The sequence below is a fragment of the Dermacentor albipictus genome, chromosome 10, assembly GCF_038994185.2.
Source record: "Dermacentor albipictus isolate Rhodes 1998 colony chromosome 10, USDA_Dalb.pri_finalv2, whole genome shotgun sequence".
Taxonomy (NCBI): Eukaryota; Metazoa; Arthropoda; class Arachnida; order Ixodida; family Ixodidae; genus Dermacentor; species Dermacentor albipictus.
In genome coordinates, this window is record NC_091830.1 from 35,737,459 (window position 1) to 35,758,582 (window position 21,124).

Below are 21,124 nucleotides of genomic sequence, written 5' to 3' on the forward strand. Positions count from 1 at the left end.
CGGGAGCCACGTGCCACGCGCGCCGCTGGGTTCCTTGCAACTCCAACAGATGGCGCTCGCCCCTGCGCATGCGTGGTGGTGCTGGCCCTCAAGGGGAAAGAAAAAGAGGAGCCAGAAAGCTCGCCTCCAGGCATAGCGTTCGCCGCAAGTGTTTTCGGGTAAAGATTACGGTTGCATAAGCTGCAGTTGCCGGGAAGTGGCAACTATAGCATACGAAGCAAGGAGGGGTGTAACTACACTTTCATATACTCTCCTATCAACTGATTTTGTTTCTGCTGTGACAGTGCTATTGAAAGGCCATGCATATATATATACTGATGACTCACGAAGATCAGCGTGAACAGATTAACACCGACAGCAACATCAACGTCAATATACGGAATGGCATCGTGCTCAGGTACGGCGGAACGCAGTTCAAGGCTACGTCATATTGGTCTATCGGATCAGATGATACTGCAGCTTGGCTACCCAACCACCTCCAAAGCGTCGATTGGAGCACATTTACTTCTTCCCACTCTTGTAAATCTCCATGGTCGTTTCTGTTTCCATTCTTTGCATGGAAATCGCTATCTCTGTTTCTCTTACTTTCTTTGTGATTTCTTCTGGTTGCCTATTTACACTTTCAATTACCCTGTACTTCATTTCTTGACCTCTCCCTCCATTCTGAGTCCGCACTATTTAGGTACAGACACTTGTGCACTTTTAGCCACCCATTCATTGTTATCCATGTTCCTGAGTGTTTCTTCAAAACTAAATTTTCTCTGCACTTCTCCGACTTCAGAAAAGGCCCAACGGGTCGCTAGGTTGCACGATGGCCAGTGGGGCCATCCCCACTGGCCATTGCGCAACCTATGGACCTTATCCCCCACATGGCGCATGTGCTCTACGGTGAAGATACACGCACAGGGCAAGACGTGACAGTCTGCCCACTGCTACGGCGTAGTGATTTACCTGCGAAGAACGCCACAAATGACTCAACCGCCGCCCAGAAAACCCCGACGCGTGACTTGCGTCATAGAACAAGAAGGACTGTCCTGTCCCGAGTCTTGATTAATAACGGCCGGGTCAGCAATAAATGGAAACCGATCGCCATGAAGAATGGGCTCAAAAGGGAAGGGTATAGAATGGGCTTTCTTTTCTTCTTTGTGACATGCACAAAGCGAACGCTCTCACGCCAGAGAGCAGTGGCGTAATCCCTTGCGAACTGACGCATTATCCACGAGATACTGAAACAGCGGATATATGCGGCAACTTCGCGAGACTCCCTCAGGGTGCATCGCAAAGGGGAACAGGTGCTGGAAAGAGTCGCCAGCAAATGGAGTGCGCTACGGTCATAACTCACGTACGGCGTTTCTTCCTCTAAGACATGTTTTGGCTTATCACTTCTAGCTTTCTTTTTCTTTTCGGCACTTTGCCCCCGAGCACTTCTGCAGGCGATGACAAGGTACACCGCGGGCGTTGTGCTCGTAAGTGGTGAAGAAGTGCTACTCATATATGCTTTCTGTTTCCATTTTGCGCAATGACGTCACGTGCGGATGATTTTCTTGTTGCCTTATCTCGGGGCTGGTCACCGAGGAATTTCCTTTAGCGCGGTGACAGTGCCGTTGAGAACTCGGTTGTCGCATCCGTTTTCTTTTTCGGAAACTCACGTATTAAATCTTCGTTGACGTAGTTTATTATGCATCGAACGCAAGAGCACCCGTTATTCACAGATTCTCTGCATTTCAGCAAAGCTTTTGTAAAAGCAACGTGCTAGTTTCCCTTTGCATGTCAATACAATTTTGTCTGCAGTGGATGTCAGTTTTTGTGGCATAAGCACTGGAAAATCAAAAGGTCGCGTGAGGAATTCTTGCAGAACCCTTCTCACGATGGCTGCCGACGTTAATGCGATAGCATTCGAGTGATCTAACAACAAGCCGTGCTGCCAGCGCTGAAACGTGTCATGCATGAACTGCGCACTGCAGCCAGGCTCCTGTCTCGCGCTTCACCTTGGGCACGATGCGCCACTGAGCGGCGCTCCAGCGGACTCGGCGCGAAGTCCCCCTCCTTTTGTGTGGCCTCCGCGATTCGAGACGTGCCGGTACGCACTAACGCTGACACTGGCTCACACTGACTCTGTGGCTCAAAGCTGAGGCTTCGGGAGGTCGCGTTTGAGAAGCCCTTGTGATGCGGTTTCAAATATGCGGATCACCGGATAAAATTTGAAATTCATTTTTCATTCAAAGACGGAGTAAACAGGCTAGATATAGCAAATGTGTCCCTCAAATATGCTAAGAATGTTATTCACATTATAATACTCTTTTTTGTGAAAACTGAAGGACCTCGTTTGAATTGCAGACCTAAAATGTGCCGTTATGGTCACGAGTGCCTCTTGTTAACACTGCCAGGGCTACGTTTAGTGCGTGTACACAAATACACAAGAAAGTGGACCCAGGGACCGCTGCTGCTATACCTCAATTATAATGGAACATCGAACGCCTCTTGCGAATGTTGCTGGCTCGACTCCCATCAGCGCAAATTTTCCTTTGTACAACTTTCGTTTTAATTTCCCTTACTTAAGTATACGAACATAACCGCTGATTTCACCCTCGTTGATAGCTATTTCAACATTTCAAATTTAAAAAGAACTGTTGACTTCCCCTCTGATTCGTTGGCCTCTTCGTACAATCGAACCTCCTCGGTTCTTTAATTACCCTTGAATGAAAGATCATTGGAAGGCGTCATTGTTCTACTGTGGATATAATTAATGGTTCTGATGCCTTTGAACTTGTCAGCAAAGCAATAAGTAATCCTCTCAACGTAAGTGAACACGTGAGCACCCATAAAGGCATAAAAGCAAACAACTGATCAAGGGGTCCACGAAGGGTGCTAAGGGAGGATGAACACGTGTGTACCTAAAGGATAGTGGTTTTGGAGCCTACTAGGACTCTGGATCACTTATCGTTACTACGGCATGCGCATTATCAAGCAGCGGTACATAGTAGTAGTATTACGTATGAGTAACAACACCATTAAAATATAGCGAGAATGTCAGCCTAACACGGCTGCGTCACTTTCGCCCTTTACATCGAGCGAAAACGCGTCGCTTGCGGTCACGGCAGCTAAACACGGCGCTTCAGCCCACATTGCAGCAGGAAGCCGCGTAGTCATTAAAATTGAAGCATTAGTCGAGGGATTTGCGCTCGTGCGAAAAACCTCAACTAACGGAACATGGGCGCAAAGTTCTCGCCACATGCCTGTACACAAGCAGTCGGGCGAACTGCAGCAAGAGACCGCTCGTGAATCGTTTTCCATTGAGACAAATTACTCTTTGCCCGAAAACCCTGCCCCAAGAAGCTCTCTTTTTTCCGCAGTGAAACGTCTTCCGCTTCCATCTCGCGGGACCAACTCCTCACAGCATTAGTACTTTCAACACCCCACCCCACCCCCGTCCACCCCCGACGCCTCCACAGGTTCGGCTTTGCTCTGCCAAGTAAAAAAAAAAAGGGAGACATACGCACTAAATCTTCAGTCGCCGCGGCCTCGGTTTGTTGCTGATTGCGACACGAGAAAGCGACATCGAAAGGCCGGCAGCCAGAGAGATAGCTAAACTAGAACATCGGAGTTCAAGGAGCCAGCGTCAAACACAGCCGCGCCTTAACTCGAGTTTCCGCGAGAAGCTTTTTTTTTCTTCGTCTTAATCGCGCACGGTCCCCTTTGATCTTTGGCTTCGGGTTGCGGCTGACCGGCGGCTGCTAAACATGAAGTGCGCAGTGGGACATTGGCCAAAGTAGGTTTTCGTTGTTTTCGTTTCAATTCTTGTTTTTCTTTCTCGGCAGTCCTTCTTTCCACTCAGCGATTTCTGTTGACAAAACAAGCAGCAACTTTTTATGTCCTCCAAGATGCGGCGAAACAGGCGTGATCTGTCCATTATAGTTTAGAGGCCTCCTGTCTTCCTTGTAACCATTGTCTTCTTTTGTAACCACGGCTCATGGAAAATACTAAATGATAATGTCGAATAACATGCCAACTCTCTCGCTAGACTCGCCACTTCAGTTGTCGTTAAAACACTATCTTTCTCTAAATCCCAAAGAACGGCAGCGTGACTCGAAGGAATGTAATGCCTTGTTGTTGTTTTTTGTGTTGTTTTGCAATACTTGGGATCATCTTGTGAAGAAAGGAGATCGAAAATGCACCAGACTATAGAAGTATTTTTATTTACTGACTACGGCAAAACTGAAGCTGCGCGACTGAAAAGCACGTTATCAGGAACCGTAGCTAAATAGCAAAAGCTCTAAACAAGCGCAAAATATGCGCAGAAACGCTGGAATATTTAACACTCTTCACAATTCCGTAAAAGAACAAAAAACATCTCTACATATGCTGAGAGCATAATAAAAAGCTGCAAATATGTGCATAGTACTACAAAGAGAGCATGACTTGTGACAGTTATGACTGGTCTCCGAGTTCCCACATAGGGTGGAGTGCACAGTACACTGCATGTAAAGCCCTTGACGTGAAAGCGTAATAATGTCATCAACTTGATATAAAATGAGCGTCACACCAAGACGTACAATTGTCACTGGCATCAGAAAGTTGCAATTAATTTAGAATTGGTTAAACACTGAACATTAATCGTGAAGACTTCAGTCTCGAGCTTCGGGGCCAGCAAGGTTGAGCAAGTCTTTCTGTGCCTTAAACTTAGGCCTCCTTCTGCACCGTCTGCTTCCGATTAGTAGAAAATAAATGTGATGCACCCAGCCCATGATCCAATAACCCCTGAGACAGCAAATTCTTCCATCTACCGATTTCTACTGGCCCTAAAGGAGCGGAGATTCAGGCAGCATTGACATCCCTCTCTGTTTTTTGACGTCACATGCGTGGGTGCAGCGAGTCGTACTAGCAGCGTAGCCTAGTAACTACATGCCGTCACAGATTACTACGTACTGGAGTGTCCGTAATCGTAATTACTGTTAACGGATACGAATACCGAAACACTGGAGATACCGACGCGAGTAGCAGCCCTGGTGACCACATCTCGTGACGATAACATGAAATAGGGCACCCAGAACATTGCCTCCCATATTGGGTAGGCCGAGCGGGCAGCCACTTTTGGAGATCCTGCCCAGAGATATAACTACAAAGACAACATTCTCTTTGCCTGTTGGTTCAAAGTTGTCTACGTTAACAATTTATAACCTAACTACTGGATTTCTTTGTTTCTTCTCTTCCCCTTATTGAATGAATGAATGAATGAACTTTATTCCCCTTTTAAGAAAGGGGAGGAGCCGGGGGGGAGAGAGGGAGGTCTAAGTAGTCCAGTCCCAGCAGGCGTCCATCACCACATCATGTGGCTAGAAGTCCGTCTACCAGTCGTGGTAGGCCTCCGCTACCTCCTCAGCCCACCTCAGGACTCGGTCCTGTATATAGGGTGGGATCGGAGCTGCGCAGGGCAGTCTCCCACAGCTCCTCGCTACTAATTAATGGTTTGAGCTCGCGAGGGGGAGTTTTGATGGGGCATTGCCACATGATATGGGAGAGATCTGCTATGGAGACAGGGCAAAAGCGACACTTGGGTGTCGGGTATGTGGCGGGAAAGAATAAGTGCAAAGTGCGCGGTGTAAGAAAAGTGCGAGTTTGTAGTTGTCGCCACAGTATCTCTCTTTGGCGCGTTCTAGACACAGAGAGAGGTGGATACAATAGGCGTTGGTTTCTGTAATGTGTGCAAATTTCATGGAATGTGACGAGTGTGTCTTTATTGTTGTGTTGGGAGTCATTGGGTTTTAGAGTTAGGCCCATATTTGCGGCCACTCGGTACGTGAATCCTCGAGCAGCGGCATGTGCCATTTCGTTGCCATGGAGTCCTTGATGTGCTGGAGCCCATACGAGAGCGATGTCCTTTTCTGGTGGGTGAGCTACAAGCAGAGAGTGCGCGAGGTTGTTAATGTAGCCGCTACTGAAGTTCCGGATAGCAGTCTTAGAGTCACTAATAATGACGTCGCAATCGGGTAGCCCCGATGCAAGTGCAATGGCGGCCTCTTCCGCGTCACCCGCCGAGGTGGTCTTGACTGATGCTGAACAAACAGTGTTGCCCTGGTTGTCTACGACCGCTACAGCATAACGATGGTTAGGGGTGTAGGCTGCAGCATCCACATAGTACACTCCTTCAGCCTGTCCATAGCTGCGTTGTAGCGCCTTGGCTCGATGTTTGCGGCGTTTGACGTGAAATTCGGGGTGCATGTTTCTGGGTAGGGGCTGGATGTGGTATTGGCCATGTATGTTCGGAGGAAGTTGATGTCGCCTGCTCTCGTTGAATGGTGGAGCACGATGAAGTTGTCTCAGGATCTCGCGCCCAGCTTCAGTTGTGGTGAGTCTATGGTATTGTGATGATAGATGGGCTTCGGTTAATTCTTGAAGGGTATTTAGTGTGGCGGTGGCCATCACCCTTTGTGTGGATGCTCTTATTGGCACACCAAGAGCGACTTTGTGTATCTTGCGAATCAAGCAATTCACAGTATCCTCTTCCTGCCTAGAGAGTGAGAGATACGGTAGTGCGAAGGTGATTTTGCTTAAGACAAAAGCCTTGATTAGCTGAATTAGTTCCTTCTCTCGAAGCCCTCCGTGTTTGTTGGAGATCCTCCCTATCAGGCGGAGCGTATTATCTACCGTTGTTTGTAGTGTTTGCAAGGTATGCTGATTTGCTCGGTTGCATTGGAGGTGTAATCCTAGGACCCTTATCCTGTCTACTTGGGGTATAGGGTGCCCTTCAATCGTGAGTTGGATATTCGGGGGTGAACTCCTGAAGCGTCTTGTGGGGCGTAGAAGGAGAAGCTGTGATTTGGTGGGGGAGCACCTGAGATTCAACTCGTGACCCACTTGCTCGACCTGATCAATTGTGGCTTGGAGGGTGTCTTGGATGTGCCCGTCAGAACCTCCGGTCATCCACAGCGTAATATCATCCGCGTACAGTGTGAATCGGAGGTCAGGAATCTTCTTGAGAGTGAAAGCTAAAGGTCGCATAGCCAAATTGAAGACCAAGCCTTCCCCTTATTGAAGTATAGTGGTGCAAGTCAGAAACCTACATAAGGCGCTGCGTTTGAACGAAGTGCCAAAAGAAGGCGCTGCTATCCTTGCAGCAGCCGTCGACGTATCCGCTCTTTCGGTGTTCTGCGAACTGTAATACGTTTACGGTCAGCCGAACCAAAGGTGGCCGCCAATTCTTACGTAGCACAAGACCCATCGGTAGAGAGCTTTACCTTGTCCGGATGCGTATAACACTTCCGGGTTTCCGGTTTACTCCACACGTTTATGTGAGCAGCCGCGTTGGTGGCGCCACCTGGTGGCTAATAGTTTAACGACTGAGCATAAAGAGGCATTAGTGCAGTAAAATATGTAGCCACACTCCACCTGGGTGCGGGTCGACAGTGGCGTAATCGTAATGTGCATATTTTTTCCCTTCGATGATTACACCCATGTAACGTAAGGAAGGTTCTAGAGCGTTGTTCCTGGACAAACCGTCACATGATGCCGTCACTAGCGCTGTTGCTGCCGTATACGACAAATTTATCCCAGTATTCCATGATACGTGATTTATATTGCCCGTAAATATATCATCGTTTACGGGTTAGGGGTTGCCGGAGCCCTGGCGGCAGTAGCAAGGCTGGTAGTGGTATCATCTTATTTATTTACTTTACATACTGCCAATTCTATATAGGATCATAGCAGAAGAGGCATGTACAAGAATAGCGTACAAGAATATAATAGTATTCTAGTATGGTATATAATATGAACAGCACAAGAGAAACAAAACTTGACAACTAAATGAAAACAAATGGTAGGATTTCAAAGCAGGTGGAACAAAGTTTAACAAATGCAAAATTCATTGTTAATGCTATCCTGCACCGCTTTCAAAAATAAATCTAAAGTTGTAGGTTAAGTAACAAAAGTGTCCGAGCTGCTCCACTCTTTAGTAGCAACAGGAAAAAAAGGAATTACAAAAATATGCAGTGTGAAAAGAATATTCTGCTAGCCTTTCGTCATGGTTTCGTCTAGTTTTCCTGGTTGTAGATTTGGATACATATTTGGAGGGGTCAGTGTTTATCCGACTCTTTGTCCAACTGCTGTACCTTTGAAATATGTCTGTGTCGCCTGAGTGTTCTCGTCAAGGAAAATGCTACAAGGACTGCACCCTAACAGTCATGTCACCAACAACGCTTTATAGCAATAGTAAGGTAGAATGTAGTGAGTTACAGGAGCATTAGTTTTGTGCGCTCTTTGTTTAAACTCTGCGTCACAAGATGTCGGTACCAGTGTTCCTGCCGTAAATCCTTCCAATAATCCGCCATTGCGCAAACATTGGTGCATTTACTGTGAAAGCTAAAGCTGTCTGCTTATCTAACAGACGGCTCCTACTTGTCAAATTGAATCGGCGAATACATATAGAAAGAGAAAAGTTACTCTGTACAGCAAGTGGAGACACTGTGCGGCACTGTGTATCATCTTTTACAGCACAAGCGACACATGTGGAGCTAGAACTCTCTGCTTATCTAACAGACGCCTCCAACTTGTCAAATTGAATCGGCGAATATATAGAAAATGAGAGTAATTACTCTTTACAACAGATGGATAAACTGTGTGGCACTGTGTATCTCCTTTTACGGGCACAATTTCAACACACACGCTACCAATGCCGTCGAGCATAGTCGAGTGCCATTCACCATTCATCGCGTGGCAAGCAGTGGACGAACCCACTCGCTGAGCTTTGTCGGTCTCCCCTCCCCCGGCAGGTGAGGAGGCCGTCGGAAGCGGCGCTTCCGCCGAGACTGACCCCTACGAATTCTGTCGAGCGCACTTCGGCGCGGACTTCGCTCTGAACCGCGAAGTCCGCCGCGCCACCAATTCGGTCGAGAAACAGCCTCACGAGCCAAGTAAGAGCCTCTCCGCAGTTTCCCATACACACTCTCCACCCCCACCCAACTCCCTCAACCACCCACGCCCCATTACCCCCCTCTCAAGCATCGTAGCCCCTTTTAGCCAACTAGATAGCACAAGTCCCATGCACTCTAATTTATGAAGTCATGCTACTCAGGCCTAAATTTCCGTTGCCAAGCCTGGCGCCACGAAAGCGGTGACGTCGAAATCACCGCGCGGTATTTGGCAGCGTTCGGCTTAGATTCAATGGCAGTCGGCGCTAATAGCATGACGTCATAAAACAGAGTGCGCAGGCCTTCTGACATCTAGGTGGCGTTGCTTTGGCTCGTACTGTGGCTCGTTTTTTCCTGCACTTGCAGTTGCAACTCACGTACGCACCGTGCTACTTCGTAGGCTGTAGGCTTTGCTAGCATTGGCTCGTGCACTGGCTTTTCTCTGCCTGCCTCCTACATGTGCCCACCCCTCGCATTTGGACGTGAACGAAGTGGCCCCAATCTGAGCCTTGACTGTCTGCTACCTCTCTGCACCTGCATTGCTATCTTACTCCCGCGTCTTGTCTTTATCTTCTACTTTCGGTGCTCGCATTTCTCACTAGCTCACAGCCTGATATCCATTACGAGGGTTTCCTTGACCCTACTGGAAGCTGTAAAATACTGTCACATTGTAGGGAAGGCAAATAATACAACTGACTAAAACGCTTATTACAAAAATTTTAACTCTTTGGGAAAATTGGCTCTCGGAAGGAGAAGCAGCGCTCAAAGTACAAAGGCAGCGTCGAGCACAGTTGTCAGATTGAATCCTACGGTCAAGTTCTTCCGCTACTTTTAAATTCACTGCGATCCGCACAGTAGCTACAAGCTACATAAGAAACCCACATGGGTTTCCCAGAATGATAGCGTCGCCATTGAAGAAAAGTTCACCCTTGTCCGGGATTTGAACCAGGCACCCAACGCCTCTCCGGGGAGGTTTCCTTATCGCTTGCATATGTAGCTTCGTGCTAAAATTCAGGTGGATATGAATTTTTCGTTTCGTTTATTTTCCTCCACATTTCGGGCTTCTGTAGAAGTGATTTGCCATACTTATAGATGTCTCACCGTACCCTCCAGAGTAATCGCTCATACTCGTTTGCATTCGGGGAAGTATAACAGCATTCGCGTCAGGCTCGCACATTCGTAAGGCGAGGTTTGTTCGCTATATATTCGGAGAAAACATTCAAGAAACTTCGGATAGATTAGGTGCGTCTTGCGCCGAACGATAACTTGATAAATGTGATAACCCGGTGAGAAGTGGTCACTGACCAAAAGTAAAATAATGTGCCCCTGACAACATGGGATTCTTGGACATTTGCCTTGTGGGGCACAAGATTTTCTTAATGCGGAAAAACCACGAGCATTGCGGCAGAGAAAGAAGAGGGCCCTGTAGGCTGCTCTCTGCAAAAGCTTTAGTGCTCTTCAGTCGTTCAATCATAGATCGTATTTCTTTTAGTTCCAATTTCCTTTATTGACTCATCGTTTTCTAAATTTTCCTCAAAGGCAGGACAGAAATGTAGGCCACATCACCTTTGACGTGAAACGACCTTGAAATATGTCAGAGGGGATCGCTTGCTAAAACCGCATGTAATGAAAAAATACAATGATCGTTTATACAGGGTGCCCCAACTATCATAGACCAAGATTTAAAGATATGCAAATGCCACCTAGCTGAACAGAACCAAGGTAATGTTGTTTGCCATCCCTTAAGAATGCTCCGCATAAGTACAACATTTGTCTTAATAAATTGATCGACTATGCAAATGTTATACTTAGATAAATATGTCTCTAAGAAAGTTACAGAGCAACATGAGAAACTCCCCATGCAGGCTTGTGTTTCTCAATGCGTGCGACATAAAAGTGTTTTTCCGAGCGTGAAAAAAGGCCGCGACTACACTGAATGTGCTTCGAGCGGCCGGTCGCGCTGGAATTTTGCGTGTACTCGCGGGCCTCTTTCACGCTCGGAAACACACTCTTATCTAGCACATACTGAGCAACAGAAAGCTGTATCGGGCGTTTTTCACGTTGCTCCCTTATTTGTTCTTGGGCATTCTTTATCTAATTATACTATTTGAGAACTTGAATAAATAATGAAGACTAATTATGCAATTACGCGGAACGCAATAAATAATTGCAGTTTCTCCAAGCGATGGCAAACAACACAACCTTGGTTCTGTCCACGTGGTCTAAAGCTTATAAACAAGGATAAGGTGCCTCAGAAAGGCTTGCCAACGCTTCGATAGCAGAACCTATCCTTTTCAAAGGGGGCCTCGTCATCCCCATCAGGTTAGTTTTAACGGGTTAGTGGAGAGTCCTCACGCGTGGTCGTTGTCGGCCGTGGCTGGCTGTAAAGGGCGCAGCCCAGAAGAAAATGAACGATGTCGTTTGACGGCTCTAGGCGTGGTTAGTAAGACGGCGGGACAAGAGCGGTTAGAGTGGGAAGGCGGCAGAAGAAAGGAAAAAAAAATAGAGAAACAGGAAGACATAGGACGGTGGAGTGTAGGGGGAGCGTGAGGGAGGTTAGGGAGCCTTCAGAGGTGTCGTAGGCGGGTTGCTTTTGTCGGGTTTTAGAAGAGCCGGTCAGTGTACGAGTAACAAAAAGACAGGAGTTGAAAGAACGACTTGAGTAGCGTAGCAGCAATGCGCCGGGTAGTTTTGAAGGTGCTAAGATGGCGACACGGAGTCCGAGGGCAATGGATAGGGTAGTTGCAAGGCAGCGACTTGGTCTTTCAAGGGACGTTAGCCTCAGTAATTCGGCGTAAGGTTCATTGCAGTGGCATACAGAAGTGGCACGACCTTCTGTTGTCGAGGCGTCGAAGAAGGTATCCCGGCGTCTGGCCTTCGGATTGTGTCTGTGTGGGTCTTTAAAAGAAAAGAAATATACCGGAAAGAAAGGGAAATAAACGGAAGAACAAATAGGACGGAGACTGCAGAAAAAGTGGGAGGGGCCGGGTGTACATGGAGAAAGGGGTCTTGTGGTTGACATGTGTCTAAAACCGTTCAGGAGAACTATTAATTGATCGTCAGAGGGAGGCGGGGAAGAACTGGAAATGGAGGAATATGTAGAACTGAGAATCCAGCTCCAGTAACGAGTCATTTGCATGATTTAAATCTTGTTGCGGGACAGTTGGGACACGCTGTACCTTCGCAACCCTATAGATACTACCCACGAGTATCACATTGGTATCGTTGCGTAGAGGAAAGAGGCCATTACTTGATGATACATGGGTGATGTGCGTTGATGGCACCGCCGTCGCGACACGCATGACGCCATCGGAGCTAAGTTTATCCTCGCGCGCGGCGTTTAGAGGCGTAGCTAGGCGGTATACGTGTCTCCGTGCAAAGCAGTAATGGCCGCAGCAATGGTAATACATTTGGGAGACAACACCGTAAGCCGTAGTGGGCATAATTCATCAAACTCATATCGGTTCTCATCCAGAGTTCTGAGTACTACAAGTCTGCAACGTGTTGCCCAAATTTCACACTCGCTCGGCTGTGGGCCCCCCTGAGTACGGCGTGTAGGGCCCAGAAATGGCGTGAAGAGACTCCGGCAGCAAGACAAAGGGACACCCAACCCATTTTGACCACGGCGGAACGTGACCGTCTGCATGGGGAGCGCGCGCGCGGGAGATCGTGGCAAGCACAGGGGCACAAGACCACCTGCGGTTGCTGTAGGGCTCGAGCGGTGCGGGACAGTCTCGGGCGCCACCGGTAGGGGGCTCATTCCTTCCCCCCGGTGCCCAAACACGCTGTGCTAAACGAACGGGCCCCCTGCGAACAGGAAGCGAGCACGACTGAAAAATTGGACCGTGAGACGGCCCCTAGGTGCAGCGTAGGTTAGGCACTCAACTATTATAAGGCGTTAATACGTGTCTCTCCTGCATCTGGTTACGTCTTTTTTTGTGCTCTATATTGTACATATATCCTGTGCAGCACGCGCTAGACGTTTCACGTACTCCCCTGCGTCTCCGTCTCCGATACAGCCTACCCCCTCGATTCTTTTCTTTTTCTTTTTCTTCAAGCTAGAGAAATTTTCCGGAGCCAGAGCGATAACTTTCTTAAGCCGGTCGTGCAACTTCCTTTCTTCGGAGCCGTGCAGGCGTGCTTCAGACGCCGCGCCCTTTTTTTTTTCCTGTCGGTCTTGAAATGGCGCACAGGATACGCACGTGTGCCGCTTCCACTTTGTTCGACGATACCGTTCAATGACTCCAAAGTGTCAGGCTCTTTCTATTGATTATGTTAATGTACGGGAGCTTGTGGCGTGAAGACCAACGATGGCCAGAGAAGCGCCAGGAAAATGGTGCTATCGATGAAACGAAGAAATCGATGATGCGATCAATGACAAATGACAGATGTAATATGGCTATGTACTGGCCTAAAGATATTCGCTGTAAATTGCGTAAAATATGCTGTATATGTAATAAAAATATGGCAATGACATGGGAGGTGTGCGGTGAATATCAGATATAAGCTATGAAGGGTCTCCTTTAATTGCAGCATTGACGTACACTATACATTGCTGTTGAGCCACGCAGGCGAGAAACGTCGAAAGGCTTATTGAGACCTACATACCCTTGTAGGCTCAGAGGCGCCTAGATGTGTAATTGACACGTAGGGGATGAAATCTGGCCTACGTATCGGGGTTAACGATGGAGACTTGTAATAAATCAGTATTTGAAGGTATAATTAATTAGTCAATTAAGCATTCCGAATTCTACTAGAAGTAATGGCCGCATAGTAGTGTAACTTAAGCTAGGGCTGCATTGGGGCTTACCGCCACAGGCAATTTATAAAAATTTGGTATAGGTAAAAAAACGCCCTGTGTATTAAAGGATCTTCTATCTACACTAACCACAAACTACATCTACTGATCTAGTGATGTAGCTTAGGGAACGGCGTTATCTGTATCTGGTGCTGAATTTTCCCCAAACTTACCAATTTCCGAGAATTTGCGTAAAAGCAATTTTGTCTTTAGCCAAAATTCTGCTTCCTGCAGTCGGAAGAATTCAGGTTTTCGCTAAAATGCAGCAAGTTGCCCTGCAATCGGTCGACCGGTTGTCTCATAAGAGCATTTCTTCTTTTCGCGTGTGCTTGAATGGGGAAGTCGGAGTAAAACTTCCTCTTAAGTAAATGCAAGAGATGGCAGTGCGCCTGCCTGAAAGAAAGCACGGGCAGCTGATAGCGACATTCTGGTCACGATTGGAGGCAACAGTGTAGCAGGGTTGGTCATGTAATGCACATAGAGGAGAGAGAGAGAAAGAGAAAGGCAAAGGAAAGACAGGGAGGTTAACCAAAGATTATCACCGGTTGGCTACCCTGTACTGGGGAAGGGGCAAGGGGATGTGATAGATGAGAGAGAGAAGGAGGAGTAAAGTGGTGATCCGTTAGAGCGATAAAATAGGTGCGACAGAGAGAGACGAAAACACAGCCAATAGTGGAAAAGCGTTAGATTAAAAGCATATGGTCTGAAAAGTTGCAGCCATATGACATACTGAGTTGCCGCAAGATTGGGTATGCCTAGACAACACTCGGAGAGGCCGTTGTTCTGCATTAAGTAAGATAAGATAAGGTAATCTATTAATATTGCTGAATTCCCGTAACGCTATCGGTCAATTTTTCTCAAAGAGCAGGTGAACAGAGACAGCATTTGTACCGGAATACAGAGTGAATGAAAACGTCTTCTGGTCAGCGTCAGTTGCCTAGCACACTTGTATCATCGATGCTTGATACTTGGTTCAAAATGTTAAATGCGAGAGCATTTCTTTTGCTACCCTACCCCAAATTAGTCTGTATACATCGCGTCAATAGGATAACCACGTAAAAAACATTGGCTTGCCGTCCCGACCCTTGCAAAAGTGGATGGCATGTGAGGTGGTTACAAAACCACTCAAATGCCACCTATGGGGATATGAAATATCTTATTGTTCGGACTAGCCCTAGCACGACACCGTTGTTGAGCATTACGATTCCGCACTGTTCGACGCTCATCGTATTCACGCTGCTCTTCGGGAGTCTTTGCGCGGTCTACCCATAGCGGTCTTGCAATGAACTGAAGGAGTTGCTAGGCAAGTCTCCCTTCTATATATGAAGTTTGGGACGTCACTCACGGATTCATATGCTGCTATGGCCCCTTTCCCATTGGAGCAACTTATACAACCGTAATCTTTACTGTAAAACACACGCGGGGAGAAGGAACGTGCCTCGCATTGTTCACAGGCACCTCACCATCCATCACGCGGTTTTGACACTTGTTTTGTGCTTTTCGTTATCGAAATGAATACTGAGCCGAGTGTTGTATGCCTGATTCCAAAGGAGATGTGGTATACAACACACAGATCAGTATTCATTTTTTCTTCATTTTTTTTTCTGATGGACATGAGAAATCCCAACCAACTAGAGGCTAACAGCTTCACTGTAAAATTTAATCTAGCCTAATTGAACCAGGGCCTGCAGCGTGGTAAGCGAGTAGTAAGCGAGTGGTAGCGAGCCTGTAATTAGCAATAAGCGCAAACTTTAGACGGAACTGTGAGGCCGACGAAACACATTCGAGTACATCCTCAGTACCAAGACCATGGAGAAAGGGCACGGAATACACGCGGCAGTATATGGAGCCAAGCAGCACCGCTACCGTCGTGCTATGACGATATATCCGCGCATGCGCATATCGCGTGTGGTCGGTTATAAGGTTTGCGGAGGCGCGCGGAGCTTTTTACATTAATATAGAGCTTGAATGCAGTGTGTGCGCTTTGCGCATGCTCAAATAGCTTAGACAATAATCGTAGATGGGCTTTGCAATTATTTTTTTTATTTTTTTTAAGTCGCAGGTAAAGTTTGCAAGTACTCGCGACTTGGTTCACTATCCCATTTCGAACCGGTAGATGGCATGAGAGGCAGCTGTGTGACCCGTCTATTGGTGGCTCGCTATACCCTTTCATTACGCATGGGAGGGATAAAAGTTTTGGAACGTCAGTTGCCTGACCACATCTTGAATCGTTTCCGGTTATAGTGGGCGCGTCAATTGAGCAAGCCGCTACGCACGAAGCCGGCTGCTTTGGCTCTACGAGGTATTATCTGGTCCACCAGGAAAAGAAGGCTGAGAGACAAAACGGTCCGCACTGTGCTTACAATGCCGCGTTGTAGTGGTTTCCACTCGCGTCTGGGTATCGGCGTGGGTGAAAAGATCAATAAAACGGTGCCCATTGCGTGCACTTCAACGATAAGGCTGCCAGAGAAAGGTCGCCCGAAACCGTGAACGCCGAAATCGGCCGCTTTAATGCGGCTTCGGCGAAACGATCAATCAGGCGCGCCCAGCTGCACTTTGTCGGTGATCCCACGGGGATTAAACTGTGAACGATACTCATCGTCAGACGGATGGCTCGTCGATGAAGCTTTTGAGACCCTCTGAGGGGGCTTTGCGCGTGGGAAAACTTTGGAGCATTTAAACGACGGATCTCAGTTCATGATATATATAGGTGCCCAGACACATAGAAACACTCAAAGGAGTAGAGCGGAGCAAAGTGCTTCACGAGGTTTTATCGTTGCGCGTTGAAATATATTTTACGCCGTTAAAAGTAGATGAAGCTCTCAACCTGTCTGTCACTTACACCATTTCACCTAAAAAAGTAGTAAGGGTGTTAATTATAGAGAGATTTACACCGTCATTCCCTTTCAGGGATTTAAATAATTTTACAGTTTATGTGGCATAAAGCTACCCCGCGTGGGTTTGCATATGTGTCAATGTTCATTTTTTTTTTCACATATGTCCCACCTAAAGAGGAACCATTCTTGTAGAACACGTTCTACTTAGAAGAGCTGTGTTTCCCATGTTAATGTAGGTCTCAGTTTCAGTTCTTAAAAGAATCTTCACGCGGGTTCCCATAAATGTCAGCCTTAATATTTTTCCCCGAAGTACATACCACTTAATAAGTGGAATGTTTTTTGTAGACCGTGGGCCTAAAAAACTGTGTTTCACTTAATTTATGTGGAACAGTGTTGCACATATATTTTTAATGGAACACTGTTTTAGACACATGAAATACATAAGCGTGTGGACATTGAATCCCCTTACTTGTACCCGTAAATCCATTCCGGACGGAATACAGAGCGATTCCGTAGAAATCCGCGTAATTTACAACAACTAGCCTTGCAGTTAGACAGAAACTCGCCACATTAATGCTTTCGAGTCTTCCATCGCAAGCACTATGATCGACAGAAGCGATAAAGTAACTGGAACGTCACTTAGTGCAACTCCTAGCCGTTTTATAAAACTGACCTCGAAGTGTTTATAGTGATAAGAAGCTTGGGCAGGTAAATCTTCAGCGTGCACGTATAAGAGAACAGTGTGCAGATTGAAACGCCTGCTAGAATTTCCTGCCTGGCAGCTCTGTCCTGTTTAGATGCGTGGTGTGGTTAAAGGATTGCACACTGTGAAAGTTCCAGGATGTATCCGTTCGAGCAGCGGAGCCCGAGTTCTTGCCCCTGTTTTTTAGTTAGTTTGTTTTTCTTCCCATCGAAGTGAGCGAAAGTCTACATATAGGCCTCACTTGGGGGAGGTGGGAAGAGTAGGGGATTTACGTGTTGTAAGTCAACGCGTAAGGGGGTTTACGCGGTGTAAATCAATAGAAGCTGACCGCCAATGCTCGTAAGAAATGGAAAATTTGCCTCTTCACTGCGTGACCTGCAAGTGCGAATCACTACTTTTGGTAATTTCTATCCCACAAAACAAAACATAAACACTTATTCACGTGAAGTACTGGAAGTTTACTTAATTAAGAAACAAACTGGAAGTACTTGTGCGTGCTACACAACGATGCGGCTTTTCACCTCACAAATAGCCTTCTTAAACAGCCACGTACGGTTGTGACAGAATGTCAAGCAATAAATTCAATTTTTGAGTAGTTTCCCGTTTTCTGTTAGCCCATTCGTCTGTTGGTTGGACCAAAAGTGTACATGAGGGCCTCTCTTATTGCTTTAATATAATTAGTACATGTCCTGTGCCTTACACTCTTTCCACACGTCTTCCTGTGTGGTGTCTCTTGCTTTACATTCGCGCAGTATTCCCTTGCGATATTATGCAAAGACTAGCTGCTCATTATGTACTAACTTGTATTTGTTTATTTTTGCCCCAACTCCTGGTAAAAATGAGATGCAAGTGTTCGCTGCGGGATTTTAGGCGTGATCGGCTGGAAAGTATGAACTTGTTTGTTTTAGAATACCTTATAGGGCACCAGGGGTATTCCACCAAATCAAAGGGGCGGGGGAGGAGGGGACGACAGCAAGTTTCATAGTACTAATAACCGAAAAATTAAACACGTCCTAGAAATGATTTGGTCACAATTTGGTCACCTGACACAACGCTGTGCTTTATTAAATGTCAGAACAACATTTCGAAATGTGAACAGACAAAAAAGCTATTAAAAAGATATGTGTTAGTCACGCACCCAACAATCGGACAGTAAAACAACACACACACTATCAATCAGGTGATAGAGAAACGTGCGGAATATAACCAACCCTTATATATAGCTTTCATTGATTACGAGAAAGCGTTTGATTCTGTCGAAACCTCAGCAGTCATGGAGGCATTACGGAACCAGGGTGTAGATGAGGCGTACGTAAAAATACTCAAAGATATCTATAGCGGCTCCACAGCCACCATAGTCCTCCATAAAGAAAGCAACAAAATCCCAATAAAGAAAGGCGTCAGGCAGGGACATACTATCACTCCAATGCTATTCACAGCGTGTTTACAGGAGGTATTCAGAGACCTGGATTGGGAAGAATTGGGGATAAAAGTTAATGGAGAATACCTTAGTAACTTGCGATTCGCTGATGATATTGCCTTGCTTAGTAACTCGGGGGACAAATTGCAATGCATGCTCAATGACCTGGAGAGGCAAAGAAGAAAGCTGGGTCTTAAAATTAATCTGCAGAAAACTAAAGTAATGTTTAACAGTCTCGGAAGAGAACAGCAATTTACAATTGGTAGCGAGGCACTGGAAGTGGTAAGGGAATACATCTACTTAGGGCAGGTAGTGACGGCGGATCCGGATCATGAGACGGAAATAATCAGAAGAATAAGAATGGGCCGGGGTGCGTTTGGCAGGCATTCTCAGATCATGAACAGCAGGTTGCCATTATCCCTCGAGAGAAAAGTGTGTAATAGCTGAGTCTTACCAGTACTCACCTACGGGGCAGAAACCTGGAGGCTTACGAAAAGGGTTCTACTCAAATTGAGGACGACGCAACGAGCTATGGAAAGAAGAATGATAGGTGTAACGTTAAGGGATAAGAAAAGAGCAGATTGGGTGAGGGAACAAACGCGAGTTAATGACATCTTAGTTGAAATCAAGAAAAAAAATGGGCATGGGCAGGACATGTAATGAGGAGGGAAGATAACCGATGGTCATTAAGGGTTACGAACTGGATTCCAAGGGAAGGGAATCGTAGCAGGGGGCGGCAGAAAGTTAGGTGGGCGGATGAGATTAAGAAGTTTGCAGGGACGGCATGGCCACAATTAGTACATGACCGGGGTTGTTGGAGAAATATGGGAGAGGCCTTTGCCCTGCAGTGGGCGTAACCAGGCTGATGATGATGATGATGATGATGATGATGATGATGATGATGATGAAAACAACACAGGACAGTGTTTGCAAGGCAAGACTGGTCTGCATTTGAAGATAATATAAACAAGAAAAATGTAATGTTATGCTGTTTGAAGAAAGTGTTAGCAGCTAAGAGATAACAAGGTTACAGTGAACGCATCCACATTATACGCGAGGCTGTATTGTTCCAATACGTCCCTCCCTCCGCGTGTATTACCGCAGGCGTCCGGAAAGTCAGCTACAGAGAAACTTGCTCAATGCGGTTCCATTATCGGGCTTCTTTCTCGTCTCTAGCGGTTCGGCGCCGCCTGCAACAGCAAGCGGCACTGTTGTTTTGTTCATCTCGTCGCACGCCAAGCTCGATTCTTTTGTTGGGACGTTTAAAATCAGAGGCGCCGGCCCGACCAGCCACGGGACAGTGCTCTGTGGCGTGTTCGTTGTCCCAGCATACCCCCGCCCGAACGTAGCCGCAACACTCGTACAACTGGTGAAACGCACGCTGTCATCGCCCGAGTCCCCTCGGGTACGACCGCGCCTGTCGTCGCCGTCCCAAATGCGGAAAGAATCGATCGAATGCCCATGGCATTGGGCACGCCTACATGTCCCGAGAAGAGTCCGCACCCGTCCGCGCACCCTCGAACACTCCTCCCCCCTCCCCACCCACCCACTTGCCCTCTCTCCCGTTTTGCCTTCTCCGTAGTCGCAGAAAGATGTAGTCCGCCTCAGCAAACCCGTGCACTGCGGCGAAATCTACTTCAAATTTAGATGGCCATGTGCATTGGTAAAACGGTGATGCGTTGTATTAGAGTAGAGTGTTTGTACCATTGCCATATAATGTTTTCTTCGTGAAAGACCTTTCGTGAATGCGTTCCTCGTCTGTACCGCATAAGCGTTTGTTGCCGCCATGAATTGGAGCTGCCTCCTCGTCGAGCTGCTGAAACCAGCAGCTTTTCGCGGCGACTCGCTCCTTCTACCAGGGACATAAAGTACTGTTGTTTTATTTGATTTGATTTAATTTGAAAAGAAAAACACAATAAGATGCTGGTTTGCTGCACTCCTCGTTCATCATCATCACACCAGCACCATCATCATCATCATCATCATCATCAGCCTGGTTACGCCCACTGCAGGGCAAAGGCCTCTCCCATATTTCTCCAACAACCCCGGTCATGTACTAATTGTGGCCATGCCGTCCCTGCAAACTTCTTAATCTCATCCGCCCACCTAATTTTCTGCCGTCCCCTGCTACGTTTCCCTTCCCTTGGAATCCATTCCGTGACCCTTAATGACCATCGGTTATCTTCCCTCCTCATTACTCAGTTATCCTCATCGGTTATCTTCCCTCCTCCTCCACTCCTCGTTAGTGGGTTTCAAACATGCATTCTTATCCTGGGTACGCATAGGTTCCTCAAAATAAGCGGTACATGTTTTGCGAAAATGCTCCACTCAAATGAATTTATGTTGCAACCTGTTAAGTGTTATTAGAAGCATTTGCAAGATGCTTCGAGATGCTTCCCTGGTGCTATACTGTTATCCATTCCGTGATATATCTACGCTCTGAACAACTAGTGCGATTGGCTT

At 46.9% G+C, this 21,124-nt stretch overlaps 1 protein-coding gene across 27 annotated transcripts in view; it reads left to right on the forward strand.

Moving 5' to 3' along the window:
- LOC139050998 (uncharacterized) overlaps nucleotides 1-21,124 on the forward strand; it is a 458,593-nt gene that overhangs the window by 411,752 nt on the left and 25,717 nt on the right. For all 27 annotated transcript variants that reach the window (XM_070527963.1, XM_070527975.1, XM_070527974.1 and 24 more), the window contains one exon: nucleotides 8,766-8,906. In XM_070527963.1, coding sequence (XP_070384064.1) covers nucleotides 8,766-8,906 — 141 coding nt within the window. The remainder of the gene's footprint in view (nucleotides 1-8,765; nucleotides 8,907-21,124) is intronic.